The sequence below is a fragment of the Schistocerca gregaria genome, chromosome 2, assembly GCF_023897955.1.
Source record: "Schistocerca gregaria isolate iqSchGreg1 chromosome 2, iqSchGreg1.2, whole genome shotgun sequence".
NCBI classification, from domain to species: domain Eukaryota; kingdom Metazoa; phylum Arthropoda; class Insecta; order Orthoptera; family Acrididae; genus Schistocerca; species Schistocerca gregaria.
Window position 1 is genome coordinate 86,858,956 of NC_064921.1, and position 24,883 is coordinate 86,883,838.

At 40.3% G+C, this 24,883-nt stretch overlaps 1 protein-coding gene across 1 annotated transcript in view; it reads left to right on the top strand.

The window, feature by feature from the left end:
* The first annotated feature begins 840 nt into the window (after positions 1–840).
* The window catches only part of LOC126336375 (sialin-like), a 207,135-nt gene continuing 183,092 nt past the window's right edge, over positions 841–24,883 (top strand). Inside the window, exon 1 of the mRNA XM_049999985.1 lies at positions 841–911. Within this exon, the coding sequence (XP_049855942.1) occupies positions 893–911 (19 nt within the window). The 5' untranslated portion in view covers positions 841–892. The remainder of the gene's footprint in view (positions 912–24,883) is intronic.

Here is a 24,883-nt window from a genome sequence, read left to right on the forward strand (position 1 = left end):
GACTAGAAGAAGGGATCGGTTGGTAGGACATGTTCTGACGCATCAAGGGATCACCAATTTAGCATTGGAGGGCAGCGTGGAGGGTAAAAATCGTAGAGGGAGACCAAGAGATGAATACACTAAGCAGATTCAGATGGATGTGGGTTGCAGTAGGTACTGGGAGATGAAGAAGCTTGCACAGGATAGAGTAGCATGGAGAGCTGCATCAAACCAGTCTCAGGACTGAAGACCACAAAAACAACAACATCTTCGTATTTGTGGATTTGGCGAATCTTTTAAGTAATGTGTGCTTGTTCATATGGCTCTGAGCACTATGGGACTTTATATCGGAGGTCATCAGTCTCCTATAACGTAGAGCTACTTAAACCTAACTAACCTAAGGACATCACACACATCAATGCCCGAGGCAGGATTCCAACCTGCAACTGTAGCAGTCGCGCGATTCCGGACTGAAGCGCCTAGAACCTCTCGAGTGTCCGTTTGTCATTAACGCTCCCCCCCCCCCCCCCGCCCCCCCTTAAGCTGCTCCGCAGTACCGAGGGTATCAACTTTTCTGTTACGTTTTCAATTCTAGAGTATTTACTGCATGTTCTTTGGCAGAGGACCACATAGCCACCTGGTACCAGCTCCATACCAACTGCAGCACTCCAGAGCGACCAGTGTGTTCATAATATCAGTGGGTGACTAACATCTATCTAGTACAGTGATCCTACCGAGCAAGCAGCGTCCAAGGTGCGCGGTTCCAGGAAGGCGCCTAGGCAGTTGGCAGTAGGCGTGAAAGCACCGGGTACTCCCCGCAGCTGTGGGCACGTATTAAATAGCGGTGCGAGGAGCGCGGCTTCTCAGTGTTAACTCACCTGCCGGCTGACGCAGTTACAACGCGACACAAGTCATGAGGTTTCCATGGCCCAGTGAGTACGCTGCTCTGTCCGCAGATCATTTTCTTTTCTGTGTCGAATTGGTTTATCTAGATCTGCGCCTGTGAAATATTGCGCTTGATAGTCCACGTTACGCCAAGTTAGGTGGGCTATACTGCAATAGCGATGTTGCATTAGCAGTTTCTACACACATAGCAGACGATACGGTTCTCCGTTTCATGTCGTAAATGTAAGCTATTGAGCAATGACAGTGTATATAAGGACTGGCTTTTGAGTTGCTACCACAGTGACAGCAAATAAACAGCCGCATGATAATGTAGATACCAGCATAACGAAGCACACGGTTTCGATAACGGAGCAAAGATATACAGAAAATAAGCATTTGCTGATGACGGATATCTTGAAAACAATGCGGTACGTAGGTTACAAAATAAGTAATGACCCGAGATTCTAAAGTGGCTTCAAATGGCTCTGAGCACTATGGGACTTAACATATGTCGTCATCAGTCCCCTAGCAGTTAGAAATGCTTAGACCTAACTAACCTAGGGACATCACACACATCCATGCCTGAGGCAGGATTCGAACCTGCGACCGTAGCAGTCACACGGTTCCAGACTGAAGAACCGCACGGCCACAACGGTCGGCCCGAGATTATAACTTTCCCCTCTACGTTTCATAATGAAAGTGATTCAATAAACAACCAATATTCGTAGCTTTTCAATCACCAATTTACGGCGATAGTGGTGCAGTTTTATCCAGCTCCCCATCGTCACTAATGTCGAAATCAGCGTCAAAACCGTCTCTATGGTCATAAGCAAGGCAAATTATTAGTTGTTCATGGTCACTGATGATACTGTACATTGTCTGTACTGCTCGAATAAGTTTTTCGACATGTTCGAACTTTTCCACAAACGCATTAGCTTCACGCAACAGCTTTTCTATCTCTGTTACTGCAAAAGACTTATTTATTATTCCTTATGTACATCTTCACATCACTCCATATTAACTCAATGCGGATGAAATGGCACGGTAGCGGCCTTATTACAGTATGATGCTGCTCGTTTTCGAGTTGGTGTACTGTACTACATATGTAGGCGTCGTAGGTTTGTTTTCTTTAACAAACGAGCCTTCGTCATACTCATATCTGGAGTAATATTTCGCGCCTATAACCACTTTACCATAAATTTTTTGCGATCGTATGTGGTTGGGGCTTTCTTCAGTATCTCTGAATACAATTGAGCATTATCCATTACAATTGCTGCAAGGACAGATAACTGTTTTAAAAGGTTCCTGAACATCTCAACAAATCGTGTATAGTATTTTTCTATATGATAATCACTAGCCTTTTTGGACCGAAAAACTGAAAGCGCATCTGGAACAAAACCTACATGGACCACAATTAGTCTGGTTCCTCTCCCCGTCTGCTGCTTGGTGTGTTATCCGTCCAGCATTTACTAACAGCTTTCCCAGCGTTAACCTACGTTATCGAATGAATGTTTTTGTCCACAATTTTGTGCAACAATATGCTTTGAACCTAACAGTTTGCACTTTTTCTACAGGACTTGGCGCACGTTTAGTGCTTTGTAACGGAAATCCATACTTTTCACACAACTTTTAGTGAATTACAGTAGATCAAAAGAAAAACGATTTTTGCATGATATACAGTAAGGTTTTTCTTTATTTACATTGTGCAGCCACTCGCGTTTCACCTTAGTTACAAGGCATCTTCAGTGGACGCCCAGAAATATTACACAATTTTTTTGGTTTGTACGTATTGGTTATCGTTTGCACATACAGGTTATGGATTTAAGACAGTTAATAAAAAAATGGAAAATTACTTACAGATCAGCACCTAATTCGCCATTTTTAAGCAAAACAGCCTTCTCTTACCTGGAAAACTGGTTGAAAGGTTTCAGTTTTCCTTTTGGTCACTGTTTTCAACCTATAACACTTTAATTGTAATGTTTTGTATCTAGTGTGTCACTCCTTTCTATAAGCGTTGCGAACTTCCTCAGATATTGCTGCTGATGTAAGTTGTGCGTGCGGGCGTGCGTGTGTATGTATGTATGTGTGTGTGTGTGTGTGTGTGTGTGTGTGTGTGTGTGTGTGTGTGTGTGTGTGTAACCTTTTTTTGCATACATTTATATACTTGGGAGAGAGAAATAGGAATAGTGACGATCTATTGCTATTGCTATTACTATTATATGACCCATCTTAGTAAACAGTGAGTAGTTTGTCTTATTAGCTTTATCATCTGGTAATATCTTTCTTCCAGCCTTTATTTTCTATACGTGATAATTTTCTTGTAAGGTTAGAAGGTGTCTTTTGTTATTTATTCTAACTATTTTGAGGTCTTTCTCTCTTATAATAGGTTTTGATTATTTTCTCTTAAATGTTCTGCAAAAGTTAAATGTCCCCCCCCCCCCCCCTATATTTCCATGCTCTATATGTTCTTAGTAGTTTCTGGTAGACGTCTGTTTCTTTTGTAATTTTTTGAATGAACTTTTGGATTGGACTGTCTCTTTTGTATGTTACGTTTACGGCTTGTGTTTTGAAAATGTTCGTTATTTTATGTGTGAATTTACGCTTGTAGGTCATTGTGTACCATCCTGAATAATCTCTTGTTCTCGTGCATTCTTTGTGTCATTGTTGGTCTGCTGCTGTGTGTGTTTGTTTCTGTGCTGTTTTATTGAGCTGTTGTTTCTGCGTGACTATGTGCCATGTTTGTTGACTATTTATTATTTAATTTTTTTGTTCAACTTTGTGACTAAATTAATATTGTACCCATTATTTGTTGCTATTTGTGTGTTGATATCTAGTTCTAGTAGTTTTCTGTACCTAGTGGTACTGTGTTGAGTCTAGGAAACATGTATCTGAGGGCTGATCGCTTATGTGAACGTGGTTGATTTGAAGTCTGATGTACAACAGTGTCCGTTGTTGTAGGTTTACAGTAAATCTCAAAGCTATGCTGATTGTTTTCTTTTTTTAATGGCTATATCTAAGAAGTTTATTTGGTTATCATGTTCTTTTTCTATTGTGAATCTTATTTTTTGTATTCTATTTATATTTGCATGTAACTCATTAATTTTTTATGGAGGTTCATCGATTAAACAAAGGATATCACCTATGTATCTGATCCAATAAAGTATGTTGTTATTCTTTGTGATAATATTTTCGAAAATCAGATTTTCTACATGGTTTATGAAAATGGTTGCTAGGGCACCTGACACTGGAGATGCGTTGTTAGGCCATCTTCTTATAAGTAGTACCCATTATTAAACTGAAAGTAGTTCTATTCAGTTATCAGTTCCAGCAATCTGTGTATTTCTCTGACGTGTTCGTCTGGTAGTTGGCTATTATCCTTCAGGATTTGTTTTATGATGTTTCTTGTTTGTGATATTGGTATCTTAGAATACAGATTTTTCATGTAAGAAGAGAGAAGGATAGCTGTGTCTGGAATTTTCATATATTTTATCGGTTGTATTAATTATAAGGTGTTTCTTATAGTTCTGTCTGCTTCTGTTTTATAGGTTTCTGATAATCATTTTAACATGTGTCCTTTAAGTCTGTGAGTGTGACCTTTTTTAAGTTTATAGTAGAACATAATGGGACATTAATGGTTGATGGATCTGTCGTTGATCTCACAGGGTGGGTGCAGTGGGATTACTCCCCATTAATTTTCCTTTTTCTGTGTCACCTAGTGTGTAGTCTATATTTTTAAAGCTATTTTTTTACCTTACTCTGAAATTTGAGTCTTGAATCTGAGTTTAATTTTTTAACACTGTTTTGTGAAATGAACACTTGCGTTTTGACAGTGTACTGTTGTTTCTCAATAAAGAAAATTGCATTTTCTTTATGTGCTTTGGGAATAACGACGTATTCATTTCGGAGTTTCTTCCTGAGTTTGCTGAGTGTTATGGATTCTGTAAAATGGCAGTTAAAGTCTTATATGTTGAAACAGTGACCAAAAGGAAAAAGGAAGACTTTGAACCAGTTGGCCACAGGAGATAAAGCTGTTTGGCTTAAAAATAATGAATTAGACACTGGTCTGTAAGTACTTTTCCATGTTATTGCAAAAACCTCAATGAACTGTTTTAGATATATAACCTATATGTGCAAATGATAACCTATATGTGCAAACGAAAAAATCGTGAAATATTACAGGACATCCACTGAAGATGCCTTGTAAGTAAGGGGAAACACGTCTGGGTACACAAGATAAATAAAAAAACTTAATGTGCAGCAAGCAAAAGCGTTTTTCTTTTGACCTGCTGTAATTTATATATAGTGTCCCAGCTATCTTGTCCACCCAAAATATCTCTGGAAGAATAACAGCTATTGGAAAACGACTTTCACCGGTATCAATGTAGGGCTGGGGTCCATGAATGTACATATTTGGAAACATTCTAAAACGAAAGCATATGCGTTTTTTAACACAAACTTATGTTTTTTTAAATGGACCTCCTATATTTTTTCATCAGCAACCCATAGCATGACAAAGCACATAAACAATGGCGTTGATTGCATCGCAACATTCCCATTACATCCCGAGATATTACGACGCGAAGTTGACGCTTGAAACACCCGACATGCGCTGCTAGCGCACGTCCTGTGGCTCAGGCGTGAACCCCATACTGCCCGTAATCTCGCAATAAACCATATTATTCGTTTCGGACCTCTTGATAAGTATGGAAGTGTGACTACGCATGTCAATCACATCGCGATTACGGGCAGCATGGGGTTCACGCTTGAGCCTCAGGACGTGCGCTAGCAGCGCATGTCGGGTGTTTCAAGCGTCAACTTCGCGTCTCAATACCTCGGGATGTAATGGGAATATTGCGATGCAATCAACGCCATCGTGTATGTGCTTTGTCATGCTATGGATTGCTGAAGAAAAGATATAGGAGGTCCATTTAAAAAACATAAGTTTGTGTTAAAAAACACAAATGCTTTCGTTTTAGGATGTTTCCAAAAATGTACATTCATGGAACCCAGCCCTACATTGATACCGGTGAAAGTCGTTTTCCAATAGCTGTTATTCTTCCAGAGATATTTTGCGTGGACAAGATAGCTGGGACACCATATATATATATATATATATATATATATATATATATATATATATATATATATATGCTGCGAAAATGACCATCACAAGGAACTTGTTAAGTTTTAGTGACTCTTCCACCCATGCTCACTTTCTTTTGTGGATAGTAATAACTTTACTACAGTAAGACACTCTTTCCTGTTGTAGTAAGCACAAATATGCTTGCGAATTCCATCAATCTGGACGGAAGCTAAATCTGAGGCTGCTTTTTCTTCTTTTCTACGGCCGCCAAAAACATATCATATAGACGGCTCGAAACCGTTGCGGCTCACGGCTACATCTTTCGACTTTTGCAATAACGGCTACTTAGGTACTCTAGTACGCTGGGCTTCGTTCAAAGTACGCGTAAACGGAATTTTGCTGCACTCAGTAGTGAGCCAGGGTGCGAATCGGACAGTCAAAGAAGCCAAGATCTCCCTTGAAAATATCCTCCGCGGATGGGGACGAAACGTTGGGTTTTAATGCGAAATCCACCCGATTACGGCATGATAGCCCGGAATATTAACTGTGACCGTCAGACCTGTTAATCACGACTCAATATTTAATCCTGACACTAATTCATATTCTCCTTCAGCAAAATCAAAAGCAGTTCGGTCAGTTTCAGCTAAACAAGAAGCAAAACAAGCTAAGGCTAAAGGAAAAGGAATGATAATAAATCAACAGTAAAGTCGGGATGTTGACGAGTCTGATGTATGTTGTAGAGGTACCTTTTTCTGACCACCTGGCTAGCGGCTTTTCACGCGAAGGTCTCTAGTTTCCGAGAAAATTGATGTTGGAAGTTTCGTGCGTACCTCCCACAGCTATAACTTTAGTTCTGTTTCGATTAAGCGAGCGTAGCGCAGTAGCTGAATTTTGCGCCTACCGTGCTGGCGGTACGGTTTCAAATCCCTCCCGTGTACTTTTTTTCCAATTTCATCGTACAGAGTATCATTAAATTGTTATTTCAAGTTAAATTACCCAAAAATATTTTCACCTTAGCAATTCCATTAATAAATCATTACAGCAGACTTTATTCTGTTACGGGACAGACTACAGAATCGTCTTCTTCACTATTGCTTGCCGTGCTAGAACAGAGTCATGAATGGTGTTTGCCGCAGAAGCAAACGAAACAACTTCTTAGAGCACCAGGCACATTTAGCGGAAGCTACTGCCTTGCAGCCACACGGATTTTCAGAAGCGGTGCAGGAAAACCGTTCAAAAATATTGTTCTTTCTTCGATCAACGTCGGTGTGAACCACCCCGATCTGATCATTCTTGTGTTGTAGAATTAAAGACTGCGTTTCTTGTAGAATCTTCCATCGAACAGATTTTTCTGCTACTCTTTAGCAAATCCGGAGCATTTTGAATTCTTTCCTTGAAAATTTTAACCTGTCTGTAAAAATAAACACCACAGGTTTGGCAAAGCGGAATTCTTTTGGGCGGGGAAATTTTTACGGAGCAGGCGCATGCTTGTCATTAATATCTACAAAGATTTGATCGTAAAATGTCTGATCAACCTGTCCTACCCATGAATGAATAATATGAAGAAATTTTTCTCGTCTCGCGTTTGGAAGAATGGTAGATTTTAAAAGTTCTGTGTGCAGCACCTTCGGAAACTTTCCTGATTTCGAGCAGGTCGCGATTACATTTTTTAAATCTGTGAATCAACTCGCCAACTCTTGTTTGAATACTCCATTACAATTTTCCGGACGGTTCCTGCATACATAACAAAATGTAAGGAATGTCTTTCCTGACGCAGTTATAATATATTGAGTTGTGGAGGAATGACAAATCTCGTTCAAATGGATTTCCATTTTTTTTATTCTGCAAGGGATTTCAGCGACATTTATTTCTCGTACATAGAGGTCGAAATTAGGGCTGAGTACTTTTGTCTGTAACTGGAAGCTTCCGCAGCTGCTAATGCTTTGGAGCTGGCCAAATATATGGAATTTTATCTACCAACCACACAGGGAATACATGTTTGAAGAAATTGTGCTGTATTACTGATTTATTAGTGAAATTACTACGGCTAAAAGGACTATTTTTAATGATTTTATGGCACATACTTTTTAATGATATTCTGTAGCATGAAAATGAAAAAAAAAAAAAATACGCGGAATGGTTTTTAAGGCAGGCGTGAAACTTGGCCCCTGCGTTGCTCTACGCTCGCTCGAAACATAATAAACGTTACGGAAGTAGTCATAAAATTTCAACACCTATTTTCTCGGAAACTAGGGGCCGTCGAATGGAAAGCCGGGTGATGGTTCGTCTGCAACATACCTGAGACTCATGAAAATCCGTTATTAATGGGTACGGATCTAGTACATACGATGCTTTTCTCAGGCATTTGCGCGAAATCAAGGAGCAAAATTTCGCTAGCCTTTTGAGTTAAAGCGGTATGTAGCACAAGTATGGAAGCCTTCTTTCTCCCCTCCGCTTGCCATCCAGTAGTATGTGGTGGGGCAGCTGCTACCTCGCCGTCCACTGTGAACACAAGTCTGAGCGCACGTCTGTGTGACGTCAGAAATATAGTGTTCGTTGCCAGCAGTAACTGAGTATCAAAGCCGTTTAGTCAAATGATTGACAGTGTACTTGGGAAGCTTTTAGCAACGATCTTTGATAAAAGTCAGAGTATGGGCTATCGTTTACATGTCGCTTCGCTTGCTAAAGTGCGTAAAAGCTATAAAATTATGAAGTACACTTGGTGCGTGCCTAACAACACTGTGGTTATTGCAAAGTATGAAGAAACGAGATTCTTCATACCACAAAGCACGTTGACTACAAAAACCGTTATCAGCAAATGGAATCTTACAATACATTTTGAATACATTATGGGAGTGAACAGCGACCAATGTGTTACGAATATTTACTATCAAAAACAGTCTTGATCACAATTTATTTATTACGGTGACCGGTTTCTACCACTACTGTAATCATTTTCAGACCAATGAGTCAGAACCCCCTCCTGCTGGAGAATCACTTCTAGTAGGTTCTTACTCATTGGTCTGAAGATGATCACAGTGGTGGTAGAAACCGGTCACCGTAATGAATAAATTGTGACCAAGACTGTTTTTGATAGTAAATGTTTACAAAGGAACAGCTGCAGCAATTAGCTGCATTCGAAGTTGCTGCACTGTGTATGATGTTAAGTTAACATGTGGAAGATGCGAAAAGCCCAGTGTGTTCAAAACGTACATAAGTGAAGTAAATGTGTTTATTTTACTCATAATAACTTTACTTAACTTTAATAAATTCCTCATTAGGTGATTTATATATTGGTTCACAAGTATCTAGAATAATACATAAAATAGTACACTGTAAGATTCGAGTACCATATTGCAAGCTGGAATAGCTTTCGCCTGCCGCTAAAAATCTTAACTTACTGTTAGCGACAAGGATATCTTTAGCAGAAACATCATTCATGATTTAAATAATGAAACACTGCGTCAATTATGTATTTTTCACGATTTGCGCGATGCTTTGCGAGAATTTATTCTCATGATCAAGTACAAATATTTACATAGGTATTTAATACGGTTTCGGAAAATCGGACAAAAGAAATCTGTCCGACTGCACTAAACCATAAAAACACAACTGCAAGGCAAGAGAGGTAAGAACAACACACATACAAACGCCCCTATAAAATACCTATGTGTATATTTTCTCTTGATAATGAGACTAAATTCTCGAAAAGCGTCATACTAAGCATGAAAAAATACGTAACTAAAGCACTGTTTCATTATTTAAATCATGAAGACACAGTTAAAGGTTTCCGAAAACATCGATTATCATGAATGAAAGTAAGAAATGGTATTTCTTAAATGAGTTCCGGGTATGCAAATATGAGGGGCCACTTTGATGAGGGCAAACTGAAATGTTCTTTGTGTCCTCGTACTGTAGCTCACGAAGCAAATGCTGGTAACACTTCGAGCTTCTCCTTATGCTATCCACGGTTTCATCCACGATCGTTTCCATTTCTCTTTCTTTTCAAGAAATGCGCTCACCAGCAAAATATGCTGTAGTAAAGGCGATTAACTGTTCGGCATCCATTCCTGAACAACTATGGTGAAAAATTTTACGATCGTGTGGTAGCTTAGTGAAGTAGTTTGGTCAAAGAAGTTTGACGAAATCATTGATAAAGGACGCATTTGTGTCGGACGGCATTCAACACTATACCGCTAACGTCACATAGACGTGCGCTCAGGCCTGTATTTGTGGTAGGCCAGGCTGAGAAGCGAAGCTAGCAGTTGGTGGCGATGCACAGTTTGGTGCGAACGTCTAAGCCACGATATATTATATCTGTCACTCATATTGTATAGGAACAGTAGAGGAAATGAGGAAAGGGAATTAAAATTGTAAACGTTATTCAGCAATATTAATCACAACTTAGCTTCAAGAAGATTATTTAAATATTCGCTTCACTTTCGGCTTTTTGTGAAATATGCAATTCAGGAAGTTCGTCAGAAATGTGATTTTTCGCTACGTGGTACAAGGAAACAAACATTCAGAAGGAAAAACTAGAAAACAAACGACAAACCGCTACATATAAAACTGAATTTATTTGGGTAATTTAAGTAACTTAGTCTACTATTGCTTACAAGGCGGTTGCTTCTTATTTTAGAATAGTGATTTGTGAAAAGATTTCGCAAAGTGTGACAAATTTTTGAAGTTATTTCTTTCGCATCATTACCATAAATGCATGTCTGTGAAAAGCGAGGATAATGAACCTATTTCAACGCTACCACTGCCACTTGCGCTCCTTAGGAACGAACACTACTGTCATCAGATAAAAGTGTTTGAGACAGTTTGTATCTTTCAACCAAAGTCTGAAACGTTAGCCCGTGGTTGCTTCTTACTAATTTTAATAAAAAATCGAAGACGGAACCTCCAATAAATATGTACAATCAGTATGTTCAATTAGTTTTTGTTTAATCGTATGCAGCATGTTTTTCTTGCTGTTCATATACGGTCTGTTACTTGTGCTAGGTGTTCGAAATGTGTAATACCTGTGGTGTGCCACGTTATAGGTCCCGGTACTAAGAGGAAGCCGCTTGGTAGAATTTTGCACAGAGCACAATTTAATCATAGCTAACACTTGGTTTCAGAATCATGAAAGGAGGTTGTATACATGGAAGAACCCTGGAGATACTAAAAGGTATCAGATAGATTATATAATGGTAAGACAGAGATTTAGGAACCAGGTTTTCAATTGTAAGACATTTCCAGGGGCAGATGTGGGCTCTGACCACAATCTATTGGTTATGAACTGTAGATTAAAACTGAAGAAACTGCAAAAAGGTGGGAATTTAAGGAGATGGGACATGGATAAACTCAAAGAACCAGAGGTTGTACAGAGTTTCAGGGAGGGCATAAGGGAATAATTGACAGGAATGGGGGAAAGAAATACAGTGGAAGAAGAATGGGTAGCTTTGAGGGATGAAGTAGTGAAGGCAGCAGAGGATCAAGTAGATAAAAAGATGAGGGCTAGTAGAAATCCTTGGGTAACAGAAGAAATATTGAATTTAATTGATGAAAGGGGAAAATATAAAAATGCAGTAAATGAAGCAGGCAAAAAGGAATACAAACTGTAAGTAGGCTGTTTAGGCTTTTTTTATTGGTAACGCCGCCGCCACGTAGCGCTCTGTATGAAAATCACTGGCTGTGCTATGTGCAGTCTGTGGCTGGTTGGCATTGTTGTAATACTCGCATTGTAGTGTCGGGCAGCGGCAGCTGGATGCTAACAGCGCGTAGCGTTGCGCAGTTGGAGGTGAGCCGCCAGCAGTGGTGGACGTGGGGAGAGAGATGGCGGAGTTTTGTAATTTGTAAGACTGGATGTCATGAACTATCATATATGTTTTGACTATTAAGGTAAATACACTGTTTGTTCTCTATTAAAATCTTTCATTTGCTAACTATACCTATCAGTAGTTAGTGCCTTCCGTAGTTAGAATCTTTTATTTAGCTGGCAGTAGTGGTGCTCGCTGTATTGCAGTAGTTCGAGTAACGAAGATTTTTTCTGAGGTACGTGATTTGTGAAAGGTATAGATTAATGTTAGTCCGGGCCATTCGTTTGTAGGGATTTTTTGAAAGTCAGATTGCGTTGCGCTAAAAAATATTGTGTGTCAGTTTTAGCAGTCGTGTATAATTCTTTTAAGGGGACGTTTCAAAACGTCTCAAAATCGAGATCGACAGGAAGTGCAAAATGGCTAAGCAGGGATGGCTAGAGGACAAATGTAAAGATGTAGAGGCTTATCTCACTAGGGGTAAGATAGATACTGCCTACAGGAAAATTAAAGAGACCTTTGGAGATAAGAGAACCACTTGTATGAATATCAAGAGCTCAGATGGAAACCCAGTTCTAAGCAAAGAAGGGAAAGCAGAAAGGTGGAAGGAGTATTTAGAGGGGCTATACAAGGGCGATGTACTTCAGGACAATATTATGGAAATGGAAGAGAATGTTCATGAAGATGGAATGGGAGATACGATACTGCGTGAAGAGTTTGACAGAGCACTGAAAGATCTGAGTCGAAACAAGGCCCCCGGAGTAGACAACATTCCTTTGGAACTACTGACGGCCTTGGGAGAGCCAGCCCTGACAAAACTGTACCATCTGGTGAGCAAGATGTGTGAAACAGGCGAAACACCCTCAGACTTCAAGAAGAATATAATAATTCCAAACCCAAAGAAAGCAGGTGCTGACAGATGTGAAAATTATCGAACAATCAGTTTAATAAGCCACAGCTGCAAAATACTAACTCGAATTCTTTACAGACGAATGGAAAAACTAGTAGAAGCCGACCTCGGGGAAGATCAGTTTGGATTCCGTAGAAATACTGGAACACGTGAGGCAATACTGACTTTACGACTTATCTTAGAAGAAAGATTAAGGAAAGGCAAACCTACGTTTCTAGCATTTGTAGACTTAGAGAAAGCTTTTGACAATGTTGACTGGAATACTCTCTTTCAAATTCTAAAGGTGGCAGGGGTAAAATACAGGGAGCGAAAGGCTATTTACAATTTGTACAGAAACCAGATGGCAGTTATAAGAGTCGAGGGACATGAAAGGGAAGCACTGGTTGGGAAGGGAGTAAGACAGGGTTGCAGCCTCTCCCCGATGTTATTCAATCTGTAGATTGAGGAAGCAGTAAAGGAAACAAAAGAAAAATTCGGAGTAGGTATTAAAATCCATGGAAAAGAAATAAAAAGTGTGAGGTTCGCTGATGACATTGTAATTCTGTCAGAGACAGCTTGGAAGAGCAGTTGAACGGAATGGACAGTGTCTTGAAAGGAGGATATAAGATGAACATCAACAAAAGCAAAACGAGGTTAATGGAATGTAGTCGAATTAAGTCGGGTGATTCTGAGGGAATTAGATTAGGAAATGAGACACTTAAAGTAGTAAAGGAGTTTTGCTATTTGGGGAGCAAAATAACTGATGATGGTCGAAGTAAAGAGGATATAAAATGTAGACTGGTAATGGAAAGGGAAGCGTTTCTGAAGAAGAGAAATTTGTTAACATCGAGTAATGATTTAAGTGTCAGGAAGTCATTTCTGAAAGTAATTGTATGGAGTGTAGCCATGTATGAAAGTGAAACATGGACGATAAATAGTTTGGACAAGAAGAGAATAGAAGCTTTCGAAATGTGGTGCTACAATAGAATGCTGAAGATTAGACGGGTAGATCACATAACTAATGAGGAAGTATTGAATAGGATTGGGGAGAAGAGAAGTTTGTGGGACAACTTGACCAGAAGAAGGGATCGGTTGGTAGGACATGTTCTGAGGCATCAAGGGATCACCAATTTAGTATTGGAGGGCACCGTGGAGGGTAAAAATCGTAGAGGGAGACCAAGAGACGAATACACTAAGCAGATTCAGAAGGATGTAGGTTGCAGTAGGTACTGGGAGATGAAGAAGCTTGCACAGGATAGAGTAGCATTGAGAGCTGCATCAAACCAGTCTCAGGACTGAAGGCAACAACAACGACAACTGTATATTGTGGGATCAACAAAGAACTAAGTATTCCTACAGTTTATTGTACAAAAGCTGCAAACATTGTGCCTAAGTGGTTACGAGCTAATCATAATTCAAGTCTTACACCTGGAAAGAACACTGTTGTTTGTGCTAAACATTTCGCCGAAAAGCACACACTTACTGTGGACAAAATGAGGAGTGCAAATGGTCCTTTGCTAAGAGTTCTTAGGAAGTTTTCAAGTTTAGGTTAAGTGATCTTCCTTCTTTGTTCTCAGGACAATCACTTACATGTTTGTTCATCTTTCTGCTGGCAGAAAACAGCCAGAGGAAAGAGCAAAAAAGATTTTATACGTTCCTAATGCACTGGGAAAATTTTCCACTCTTTGTGTATTTCACTAAACGTAATGAAATATCAACACCCAACACATATATTCTTTTGAAACATACAACATCGATCACTCGTTTAACTGAATATGTTCTCGCAAATTTTTATTAGTAAGTTTCAGAATTGGAGCAGATTTGGTCGCTACAAATGTGTAGCGCAAGCCTATGTATCCCATAGGCTATGTCTGTGGTCGCATGTGTCACTGCTTGTATATTGGGCCCTCCTGCTACCAGTATAGCATTTCTCTATCTTTGAAGTTCCCATTGAAATTATGCCACAGCGCTGTCATTTCGGCTGCACTTTTCGATACCAAAAGGGACGGAAATTTTATAGATTTACTGCTGAAGTTACAGTTGTAAAAACAAGAATTTTTTATGCGTTAATATTAAGCATGTCTGGCCACAGTGTTCCAGGCACATGAGAGCGGGATGAGCGGGCCACTGCGGGCCAAAGCCCGACCTGTCTCGGCTTTGCTCGGTGTTTCTCGGAAGAACACGGTACTTCGCGATGTTTGGTTTAGTACTGCGTAGCGGCATTTTCGGTCGGCGCAGCTGAAGCCTCCCACATAGTAGAGATGGGCAAACTGAAACACGTAACTGCTTCGAAACAAATCAAACAGCACAATGTAATGTTTCGATACGCCGTTTCGAAACAGTGAAACGGTTTGTGTTTTGTAATCTATCATCCCTACACATTTTATCATCTTGAATGTCTACTGTATAAGTATGTCCATATAAACACAAATGAGGTGCGAGAGCGCTAATCATAATGCAGAAAGTATGAAACTATCACTTAGGTGTCTTGGCAGTTTCGTATTTCCTGCAGCAAATGCGCTGCTTTCGTGTCGTGTGGCTTTCATACTTTTCAATTGGTTGAGGACAGCCGTAGCTGAAGATACAAGAACCACCACGAACGGAACTTGAGGTGGGAGCAAACTGCAGAAACAACGGATATGCTACTGGGATTCCCACATTCCGTTAGTATGGGTAATATACCCATCCTGCTAATTTCCATGCACACAAAGGGAATCATTGTGGATAATAGGCACAGTGACTATAGACTCACAAATAACGCCAAATAATTCGAATAAATAACGAAACAAACAAAAAAATTGTCTTTCAAGGTGTTTCGAACCGTTGCTATAAATTCACCATGCTTCCCAGCCCTTCCCGTTCACCATTACACTATCAGTAATATGTCAAACAGATTGCTTACAATTATACCTACTTCAAATTTATGTATATATCTAATAACTGTCACTATACGCCTTTTTTATTCAAAATGTTGTAGGCTTACTTGCGTTTCTTAATATGTTTATTGCACATGAACAGAGAAGCGTATGTTATAAAAAAAAGTGTAATGTAACTAAATGATTTTCACATATTTATTATTTTGAATGTGAATAGTATGCGTTGTTTTATTGCTTTGTTAGTGTTTATGAAGCAGATGTTACGCCCCATTTCGAAATAGGACAGTCAGCTAGAAACGAAGCTAAATTTTCGGATATCTTAAGCTTCATGCTATTTCTTGTCAAAAAGATTTCGACACTCCTGAAAGTGTTTCACGAAGTGGTATGTTGTGTTTCAGTACATCTGCCGAGCCCGAATCTCGTCCGACACAGAGCGGAATGTAACATCACTGTTTCGATACAACTAGTCCGTTCCAAGCACAGGTGGACTGAAACAGCCTTATTTTGAAACAACGATACAGTTTCTGTATGTGGCTCGAGATCGAATCTGGTCCGGTTATCCGAGACAGGGGCGGAATGAAACACCACTGTTTCGAAACAGTGAACCACAGCCGTTCCGAAACGCTGAAACAGTTCCACGTATCGGTACACTGTATCGAAACATAGAAAGAGTGGCCAAGTCTACTACATAGTCTAGGTGGTGTTGGCGCAGCGCGCTTCAGTGTGGCAGAATCGCAGTTTCAGCGCTGTTTACCCTTCGCTATTTGTTCATGGTTTGAAGGAATTTCACAGATCCAGATGTTTGCACAAAAAGAGGCAGTCCACCGATCTATCGGCACCGCCCTGTAAAGATGGATTGAAATGAGAGAAGAGAGAGATGAGAATGCTCAATAGCTATTACGAATTTTCTATGAGTGGTAGGTAATGCAGATTTGCTACGAAACAATATTACAATACCATGAAGAAAGAAGATTTAGTTGACAATGAACGAGCAAAAAACTACAACGATCGACAGGTGGAATTTATTGTTCAGTACATCAATACACTGTGCTAAATTTGCAGGGCTGGAGCACACGAAGAATTTGGTGATATAAATAGTAAAATTTCTTAAGTCAGACGCGTTACTATTTTTGATGCAACTGAACGAAGAATATGGAGATTTTGTATATTACTACGAAGTACATTGTAAGTCAAGGGGCATACCAGGAAGGATCCGTCGATTTAAAACTCGCTACTGTTGATTTTCTGTTGAATTTATGAAGGAAAAAGGAGTTCAGGGACGAAAATTAAATCATTCGCAATGGATTGCAGATCCAACATTTTCAGTGGACTTGACTGCACGTTGCCCACAGTAAGACGTTGCAAGGTCACAAACAGCTTCATTCTGATTTGATATAGATGCATTTAAAAAGAAACTAGCGTTACAGAACGGACACACACGTTCTGACAAACACAGTCCAGTTTCGTAAGCTCACTGCCGTTAAAGAAAACGGGAGGTTCGAGGAATTCATTATGGCACTGAAAGAATTACAAGGACCGCTTCCTGCACGTTTTGAGGACTCTCTCGATCTTACACATGTTTTGGATACCGTTTGCTGTTTCAGTTGAAACTGCCTCTGTGCATGTGCAGATGGACCTGCAAGGTAATTCCCGTTTTAATGAGAGACCCTTTTACGTGTAAACTGCCCAGGGGTCTATTAGTTTTCCTCAGATAGTGTTTCCACGTCACCACAATGAGACTGCAAAAGTACTACAATATTTCGATCGACATATTCGTGTGCAACATCTTTTTTGATTATGAAACTCAATAAGCCCGATTGCGTGACACCTCGTGTGCGGAATCTGTGAAACTGAATCTGTCTGTTCGCGGACATTTTGTTCCAAATAAAAATTGTCTTCAGTGTGCCAACAAGTAGTTGAATAATAATGAAAATTTGTTTTGTTTGTGATCTATGTTGTTGAGAAATGTTAAATATACAACCGAGTCACATCCAGTGAGATTGCACTGCCGTTTAAATGCAGCGCATTCAACAGTTTCCCACTCTTCCCTCTCCTCACACTTAGGCAGCATGGCGTGGAGGTGGGGGTAGAGTGAAACGAGGCTGAGTGCTATGGCACTCACGCCAGAGCAGTCTGCAAGTCAAAATTTTGATCGCTCCCCAGTGCAAATAATTGTAAGATTTAAGAATCGCCAACAAGTATATCACGTAACAAAAAGCTGCATTGTTTTAACTTGCGTGATCAGAGTTGCTGCACAAAGGTGTGAGGTCCAGTTCTTGATGTGTGAATGATTTTGTCCGCAGATGGCACAAACACTGAATAAAGATGGCGTGTAAGTCATCCGTTGCATTTGATTATCATTACATTTCGTTTCGCAGTTAAAGTCCTAAAGACTACTTATGCTTTTGTCATTTACTTACTTGCGTTTACTTAATCGTTACAACAGACAAAGAAACGAAAGATAAGAAACGGGTAGAAGACATTTAAGTGTAATCGAAAGAGTGCCACAGATTTTTTAAATTCTCAGCAATTTACAGTCGTTCAATTACTAGAATAAATAATTTCAAATGGTTCAAATGGCTCTTAGCACTATGGGACTTTTCTGCTGAGGTCATCAGTCCCTAGAACTTAGAACTACTTAAACCTAACTAACCTAAGGACATCATACACATCCATGCCCGAGGCAGGATTCGAAGCTGCGACCGTAGCGGTCGCGCGGTTCCAGACTGTAGCGCCTAGAATCGCTCGGCTACTTCTGCCGGCAAATAATTTCAAATACAAGTACTGGGTACAGTACATACATTAAACTACAGTTGCTGTATATTTTTGTTGAAAGTTCTTAATGTAAATATCCATTACTAGAGTAAATAATTTCAAACGCAAATACTGGGTGCAATATATACATTAAACTATATTTGTTGTCTATTTTTGTTGAATGTTTATAATGGAAAGACAGTGATGTGAATGTGACTAATGTATCGATTACACTGTCATCAAGGTATACATGTGTGGGCAATTAATATCAAGTAAGAATGCTGCGAATGCATTATGTCTGGATGATGCATCCGCACATAAGATACAATTCATTGCATGGCCTTTATCCTGAAGGTACTTGTGGTTTGATAATACTTTATATCAACAAAAATTCTTAGAAAAATAGAATATTTACTTCTACGCCAAATTTTATGAGTTATAAATGAGGGAAATGAAAAAATGGGGAATGGCGCATTATCCAGTTCACTGGCAGAACCTGTGCAGCCTGCATGGTTGCCAGATTTTCCATGTATATTTGGGATCTAATTTATTACCCAGTTAGCTTATTGCCATAATTCATGGTATTTATTTCACTCTAATGTTTATCACTACCAAGACGGCCACCACCATATATTTAGGTCAGCCTGAACAGAATGCCTACAGTTTATGACACCTTTAACTTATCGCTGTAATTTATGGCACACAATGTCTATCACTATGAAAACATATCTGCCTCTATATTTACTTAACCTTCATGTTAATGGCTGTAATTTATGAGTCAATGTGGCCATCACATGCTTTTCGAAGATCCCTTATCTTAATTAGCATAAATTATGAAATACTATGATGTCATAAACAAACAACACTCCCCAAGATAAGTCACACGCTATGGCAAATACCCCAGTGTAAAAGCTGTAGAAAATTAAAATAATCCAAGTCCTGCTGTGTAGGAACATTTTGCCAGACATGTATACATTAAAAAGCATACTCCAAGTCCATAAGACATGAGTAAAATTACACTATAGACGTGCATAAACCAACAACACTGATATCCCATTCTTCCACATTCAAAAAATTACCCCCACACAATTGCCAACCAACTTGTGTTCTTACCACCACCATCACCACCGCCACCACCACTTGTATAGAATACTAACAGTAACATCTTTATTTAAGAGAAGAAAAGAGTAGGAGGCTATCTTGCATGGTCTAACACAACTTTTTCAATAAGAAAATCGTAATATACCTTTAAAACTGGAGCTCACTCACGTTAAACAAGCTTATCGTTGTTTACAAGAACCTTTCCATTTCCCTGGTAGTCTTCTTCTTGAAGACAGAAGTCGTGGTTTGGTGTGAGGCACTGATACATCCCCATTTTGTTAAATATCCCAGCACAGCCTTGTGTTGTGGCTGCGCCCATAGGGTAATAGTTACCTACATGAAGCTGTTGCAGTATTCCATGCACTTGGTCCATTAGAACACCCATTTAACGTCCGCCTGTTCCACTTTGTATGGTAGAGACAAAGGATTTTTATATCTCCTCAAAATGATTTTCGGTGCTTCCATGACATTTTTTAAACTATGGCTCTTGCTGCCTCTTTGTGGCTCCTCCACGCAGAAAAGTGGTAGTTTCATCTTGGCTGAAGACCTCTAAAATGTGTTATCTTTCCTCTACTAAAGTACACATACGTGGCGTCGGCACCCTCTTATATTTAGTGCTCACATTAAAGTCTTACAGCTGCCATTGAAAATTCTCATTATGTCTCCCACATTATGAATTTTGTAAGTATGGGTCGGTTGTTACCAATATGCTGTAATTGGAATCAAATTGTGTACTGTTCTCATATCGCTAAATACTGATCAACAGATGACAGAACTATAGTACAACCATTAATTTCTGAACAACAGTGCTCTGTAGGGGACAAAATGATTTTTTCTAACCAAGTGGAACACTGACTACATCGATAATAGTGGAACTGTGCAGACTCTTGTGTGACAATTGTAGATTTTGGCACTAAAATCATGGTTTTTTAATGCTGGTCAGTTTTTCGAAGGAAGGATTAATATCACAGTGTAATCATACCTATTATATGAAGAGTTTACCTGGGTAGGATTGATCTAGGAAAAAAACAATGAGTGTATTTTAACGATGGTGCTTTATTTTCCACAATGTATACAAAATATAATAAAATAAGGAGAAGTAAACAGTCTACTGTTTCCTTCTCCTCATTCTACATACTAGTTGCTGCATCACCACACCATGGAGTGGAAAATCATTTTTATAATAAAATAATAATATTCGTACAAAATTACTGCATTTCCTCCAGTCCTGTCACTTTTTACTTATAATGTGATTTAAAAGCCATTATAGCTGTGCAGTCACTTTAGACCAGTCTGTAAGGTAACTGCATAGGCTTATTCAAAATACAGTATTCCCGTTTTGAGTATCTGCTAATAGCTGCCAGGACAACATATATTGTTATTATAGCTTTATTTACGTTACTAGTCAGAGATATATAATACTTTAACCCTCCACATCCTCCCCACCCTGGTCTATCTACAGTGGGACGACCAGCTGTACTGGCCGTGTAATATTTCTTCCATGTGGAGCACGGAGAGGTCAGCACCATTCCATCTCTCTCAGGTATTCTTCCCATAATGCAGGCCTTCTTCAACGTATGCCTTGGCTGCTTATCCTGTTGTAAGAGCACAGTATCTTCCACTCTAGATTTAACCGGTTTCTTAGGACACTGTACTTCAAGAAAGTTTCTAAGTGTCGCGTAGCACGACTAGAGGGCAACAAGGTCGCGGTCCCACATTCCATTGTTGCCAAATGTATCCAAGATGGCGGCGATTACGTCATCCAAGATGGCGGCCGTGGCGTCACAGACTACTTCTGTATGAGGTCCGTCCACAAAATTTTCCTCGCTTACCTTTTACTTATTGTGCACGGTCTCCTTCGAAACACTCTCCTCCGCATTTGATATACCGCTCCCAACGCCGTTTCCACTTCCGGAAGCTGTCTTCGTACGGGTACTGCTGGATCGTGCGAAGTGCCGTCTCGAATTTTCTTTTATCTCGTCAATCGTATCAAATCTTCATCGAAAAAGAGTCCGCAGGGGCCAGGTCTTGTGAGTACGGGGCATGAGGCAGCTCTGTGACTTCGTTTTTTGTGCAATAGTCACGCAATACAGGGATGAATGTGCGGTGCATTATCTTGATGCAAACGCCATGAATTGTCCCGCCACATTTCAGGTCGTTCCCTTCCCATATTTTCTCGCAGGTGTCGCAACACGTCCCGATAGTACCATCGATTAACAGTTTATTACTGTGGCACGAATTCATGATGAATTAACCCTTCAAAGTCAAAGAAAACTATCAGCATGGCTTCGACCTGACCTGACGAGCTTTTTTTGGTCTTGGAGAACCTTTCCCGACTCATTGCGAAGACTGAACCTTACTCTCAACATCATAACCGTGGACCCACGTCTCATCACCCGTTATGATTCTCTTAACAGAAGAATGCTGAAGATTAGATGGGTAGATCACATAACTAATGAGGAGGTATTGAATAGAATTGGGGAGGAGTTTGTGGCACAACTTGACAAAAAGAAGGGACCGGTTGGTAGGACATGTTTTGAGGCATCAAGGGATCACAAATTTAGCATTGGAGGGCAGCGTGGAGGGTAAAAATCGTAGAGGGAGACCAAGAGATGACTACACTAAGCAGATTCAGAAGGATGTAGGTTGCAGTAAGTACTGGGAGATGAAGAAGCTTGCACAGGACAGGGTAGCATGGAGAGCTGCATCAAACCAGTCTCGGGACTGAAGACCACAACAACACAACGAACATCTCGTTCTCGGTTGTGCGATCCAAAAGCTCTTCACACATTGCGAGATGGTCTTTCTGGTCTTGAATCATGAGCCGTTGGACGATCTTGGCGGCAACACGATGCATTCCAAGATGATGTGTCAGGATTTCATAACATGATTCAACTGAAATGTTACATTCTTCTGCAATCTCGCCGACAGTCAGTCTTCGATTGGCACGCATAATTTCGTTGACGTTCCTGACATGACGTCGTCGGTAAACGTCGAAGGGCGTCCTGAACGAGAGTCGTCTTTAACTTCCATCCGGCCATTTTTAAACCGTTCATGACACCGAGTACGGCTTCAGCACTCATCACCGTAGGCTTTCTGTATCATTTGGTGTTCTTGAGTTTCACGCAAAATTTAATTCAGTCGCTTTGCTCCTCTAACTCTACATTTCGAATTTCGCAAACTGTGCGACACAAGGTTCTGCTCAATAAAGCACTGAGCAATAACTAATAGACATACAACAATGAAACTTCCGGCAATTACACATTAAACATAGCCGTGTGCAGGGACACCAACCACATTTCGCTCCAACACACCATTGGCGTGAAATTACGAAAGATCCGGAAATTCTTGAACAGACCTCGTATACTCGGTATTGTAGTTAATCGTTCTCCCGTTAAGAAATGGCTTGGTGTCAGCGCACCTAATTCCCCACGTGAGTTTGGTCCTGAGTCGATGGCGGCTTCTATTCTACTAATGAAGTCCTAAGTGTTTCTTCGTCTTCTAATGAGTTTCCCAGAACCTTCCGGAGGCAACGTTTTCTAGTCCATACCGCGTGTTCCCACCAGTCTTCCCACCAAGCTGCCAATGGCACAAACCTCCAGGAGACACCTTGGTGAGCGAAGTGCTGGCTGATCCTTGCGTCTTCGAAGAAATGAGCGATGTCTTTCAGTCCTGCGTTTGCTACATTAAATATTTTTGCGTAATCCGAATAAATGGTATTTTGTAGTCCTCTTCTGGCAGTAAATCTTCTGAAGGCCATCAAAAATTTATCTATGCTCATATCTGATGCGAGTTCGAGTTAAAGAGTCTTATAGTAGTAAATAGTAACATATAACATTTTCGTAGCAAGTTGCCGAGTTTGATGAAAAGAAGTCCTTCGAAATCTAAACCTGTTACTGCAGATGGCTTAGTGAATCTAGAGCGGCTAGGTGGTAGAGGAGCCGGCCGTTGAGCTTAGTCTAGACGCAAGTATCTTGAAAGAAGATTTATTTTTCCTGTTATGGATATCGGTGAAAAGATGCCAAGTCGTGAGCAGTAACAGACGTTTACGTGCGGGTTCATCTTGTAATTTATTAGTAATGAGATGATGATCGAACAGGACTGAATCTGATTCCGTATCCCAGTCGATGCCTGAGACTGTGATATGTTCTTAACTGATCGCCCCTCCGTTTTCCATATGTGTTCCAGTATATTAGAATTTGTACGCCATTTTGCCGTTGGAAGTTTTATTTAGTGCAATAGGCCTGTCACCTGACAGTACACAGATGTGACCGTATTGTCTCCCTCGCAGCTGGCGGCAAAGTCATCCTGGAAAGAGCTTTTATCTATAAGTTCTGCTGCAACAGGGTATGTGCCTTTAACCCTTGTAGCCAATTCGCGCTATTTTGCAGATAGGAGGAGTGGGTTGCTTGTGAGCACAAATGGTAACCGTGTAAATATATAGATGACGACGTCATTTGTAGCTTGCTAAATTGCATCTTCTCGACACGAAAGCAGAAAAATCGCGTTAAATCTCTATCCTTTTCATTGAGTAACTGTTGTAAGAATGTGGGACCTTAACTTTTCCCGGCGAATTGAATGTTCAAGTAACTTACGGGTTTGCTGCCGGGTGACGTCGTCTTGTTCGTGAAAGGATCCACTATACTCGCCGCCAACTAGATTTTGTTTCTAAGGAATTATTTCAGCTTCATTTAATGATGGCGTCTAATGTTTCTGAATTTTCTTGGGATTGGGTGGACGGTGGCTCTTGGTCGCAGTCTGACTGGGAATTTCAATCTGTAGCTGCTCGTCATTCGGCGAAGTTTGAACGTTTCCTTGGCTCAGTGTCTAATTCTAATTTTAATTCTCGACATTCTGTGATCAATCTCACGGAGAAAACGTTTGACGACGCACCTATGTCTGTGCTGGGGAAAGGTTTGAACTTCGCACCGACGCCTGAGAGTTTGCCAGGCGTTGATTTTATTAGTTCTATCGAACAGGCTGTTTATAAACTACCTTCCGAGGCTGCGGAAGAGGTTAGGAGGGAAGCTTGTCGTGTGTTGACTGGGGCCCGTCCACCCAAGTGTAACATTACAGCAGCTGAGGCGGCTGCTTTACGTTCATTCAGAATGGATCCCGATTTTGTTATTTTACCTGCGGACAAGGGAAACGCCACCGTTTTGTTGAACAAGCACGATTACATTCAAAAGATGCAGTGTCTACTTTCTGATTCGGCGTATCGCAAAATCGGTGCTGAATCTACTAAGAGTGTTGAGAGAAAGACAAAATATCCTCCTGAAGAAAAGTTCTTTGTTACAGGAGACTACCAAGAGTCTTACTTCTTACTGTGCAGTACCACCTAGATTATGTGGCCTCCCTAAGGTCCATAAGGAGGCTGCCCCGTCGAGGCCTATTGTTTCTAACATTGGTGCTCCGACATATCGTGTAGCTAAACATCTTGCTAGTTTGTTGATCCCACTAGTGGGTAGGTGTGAACACCACATTAAGAACTCTGCAGATTTCTTACCTCGATTGC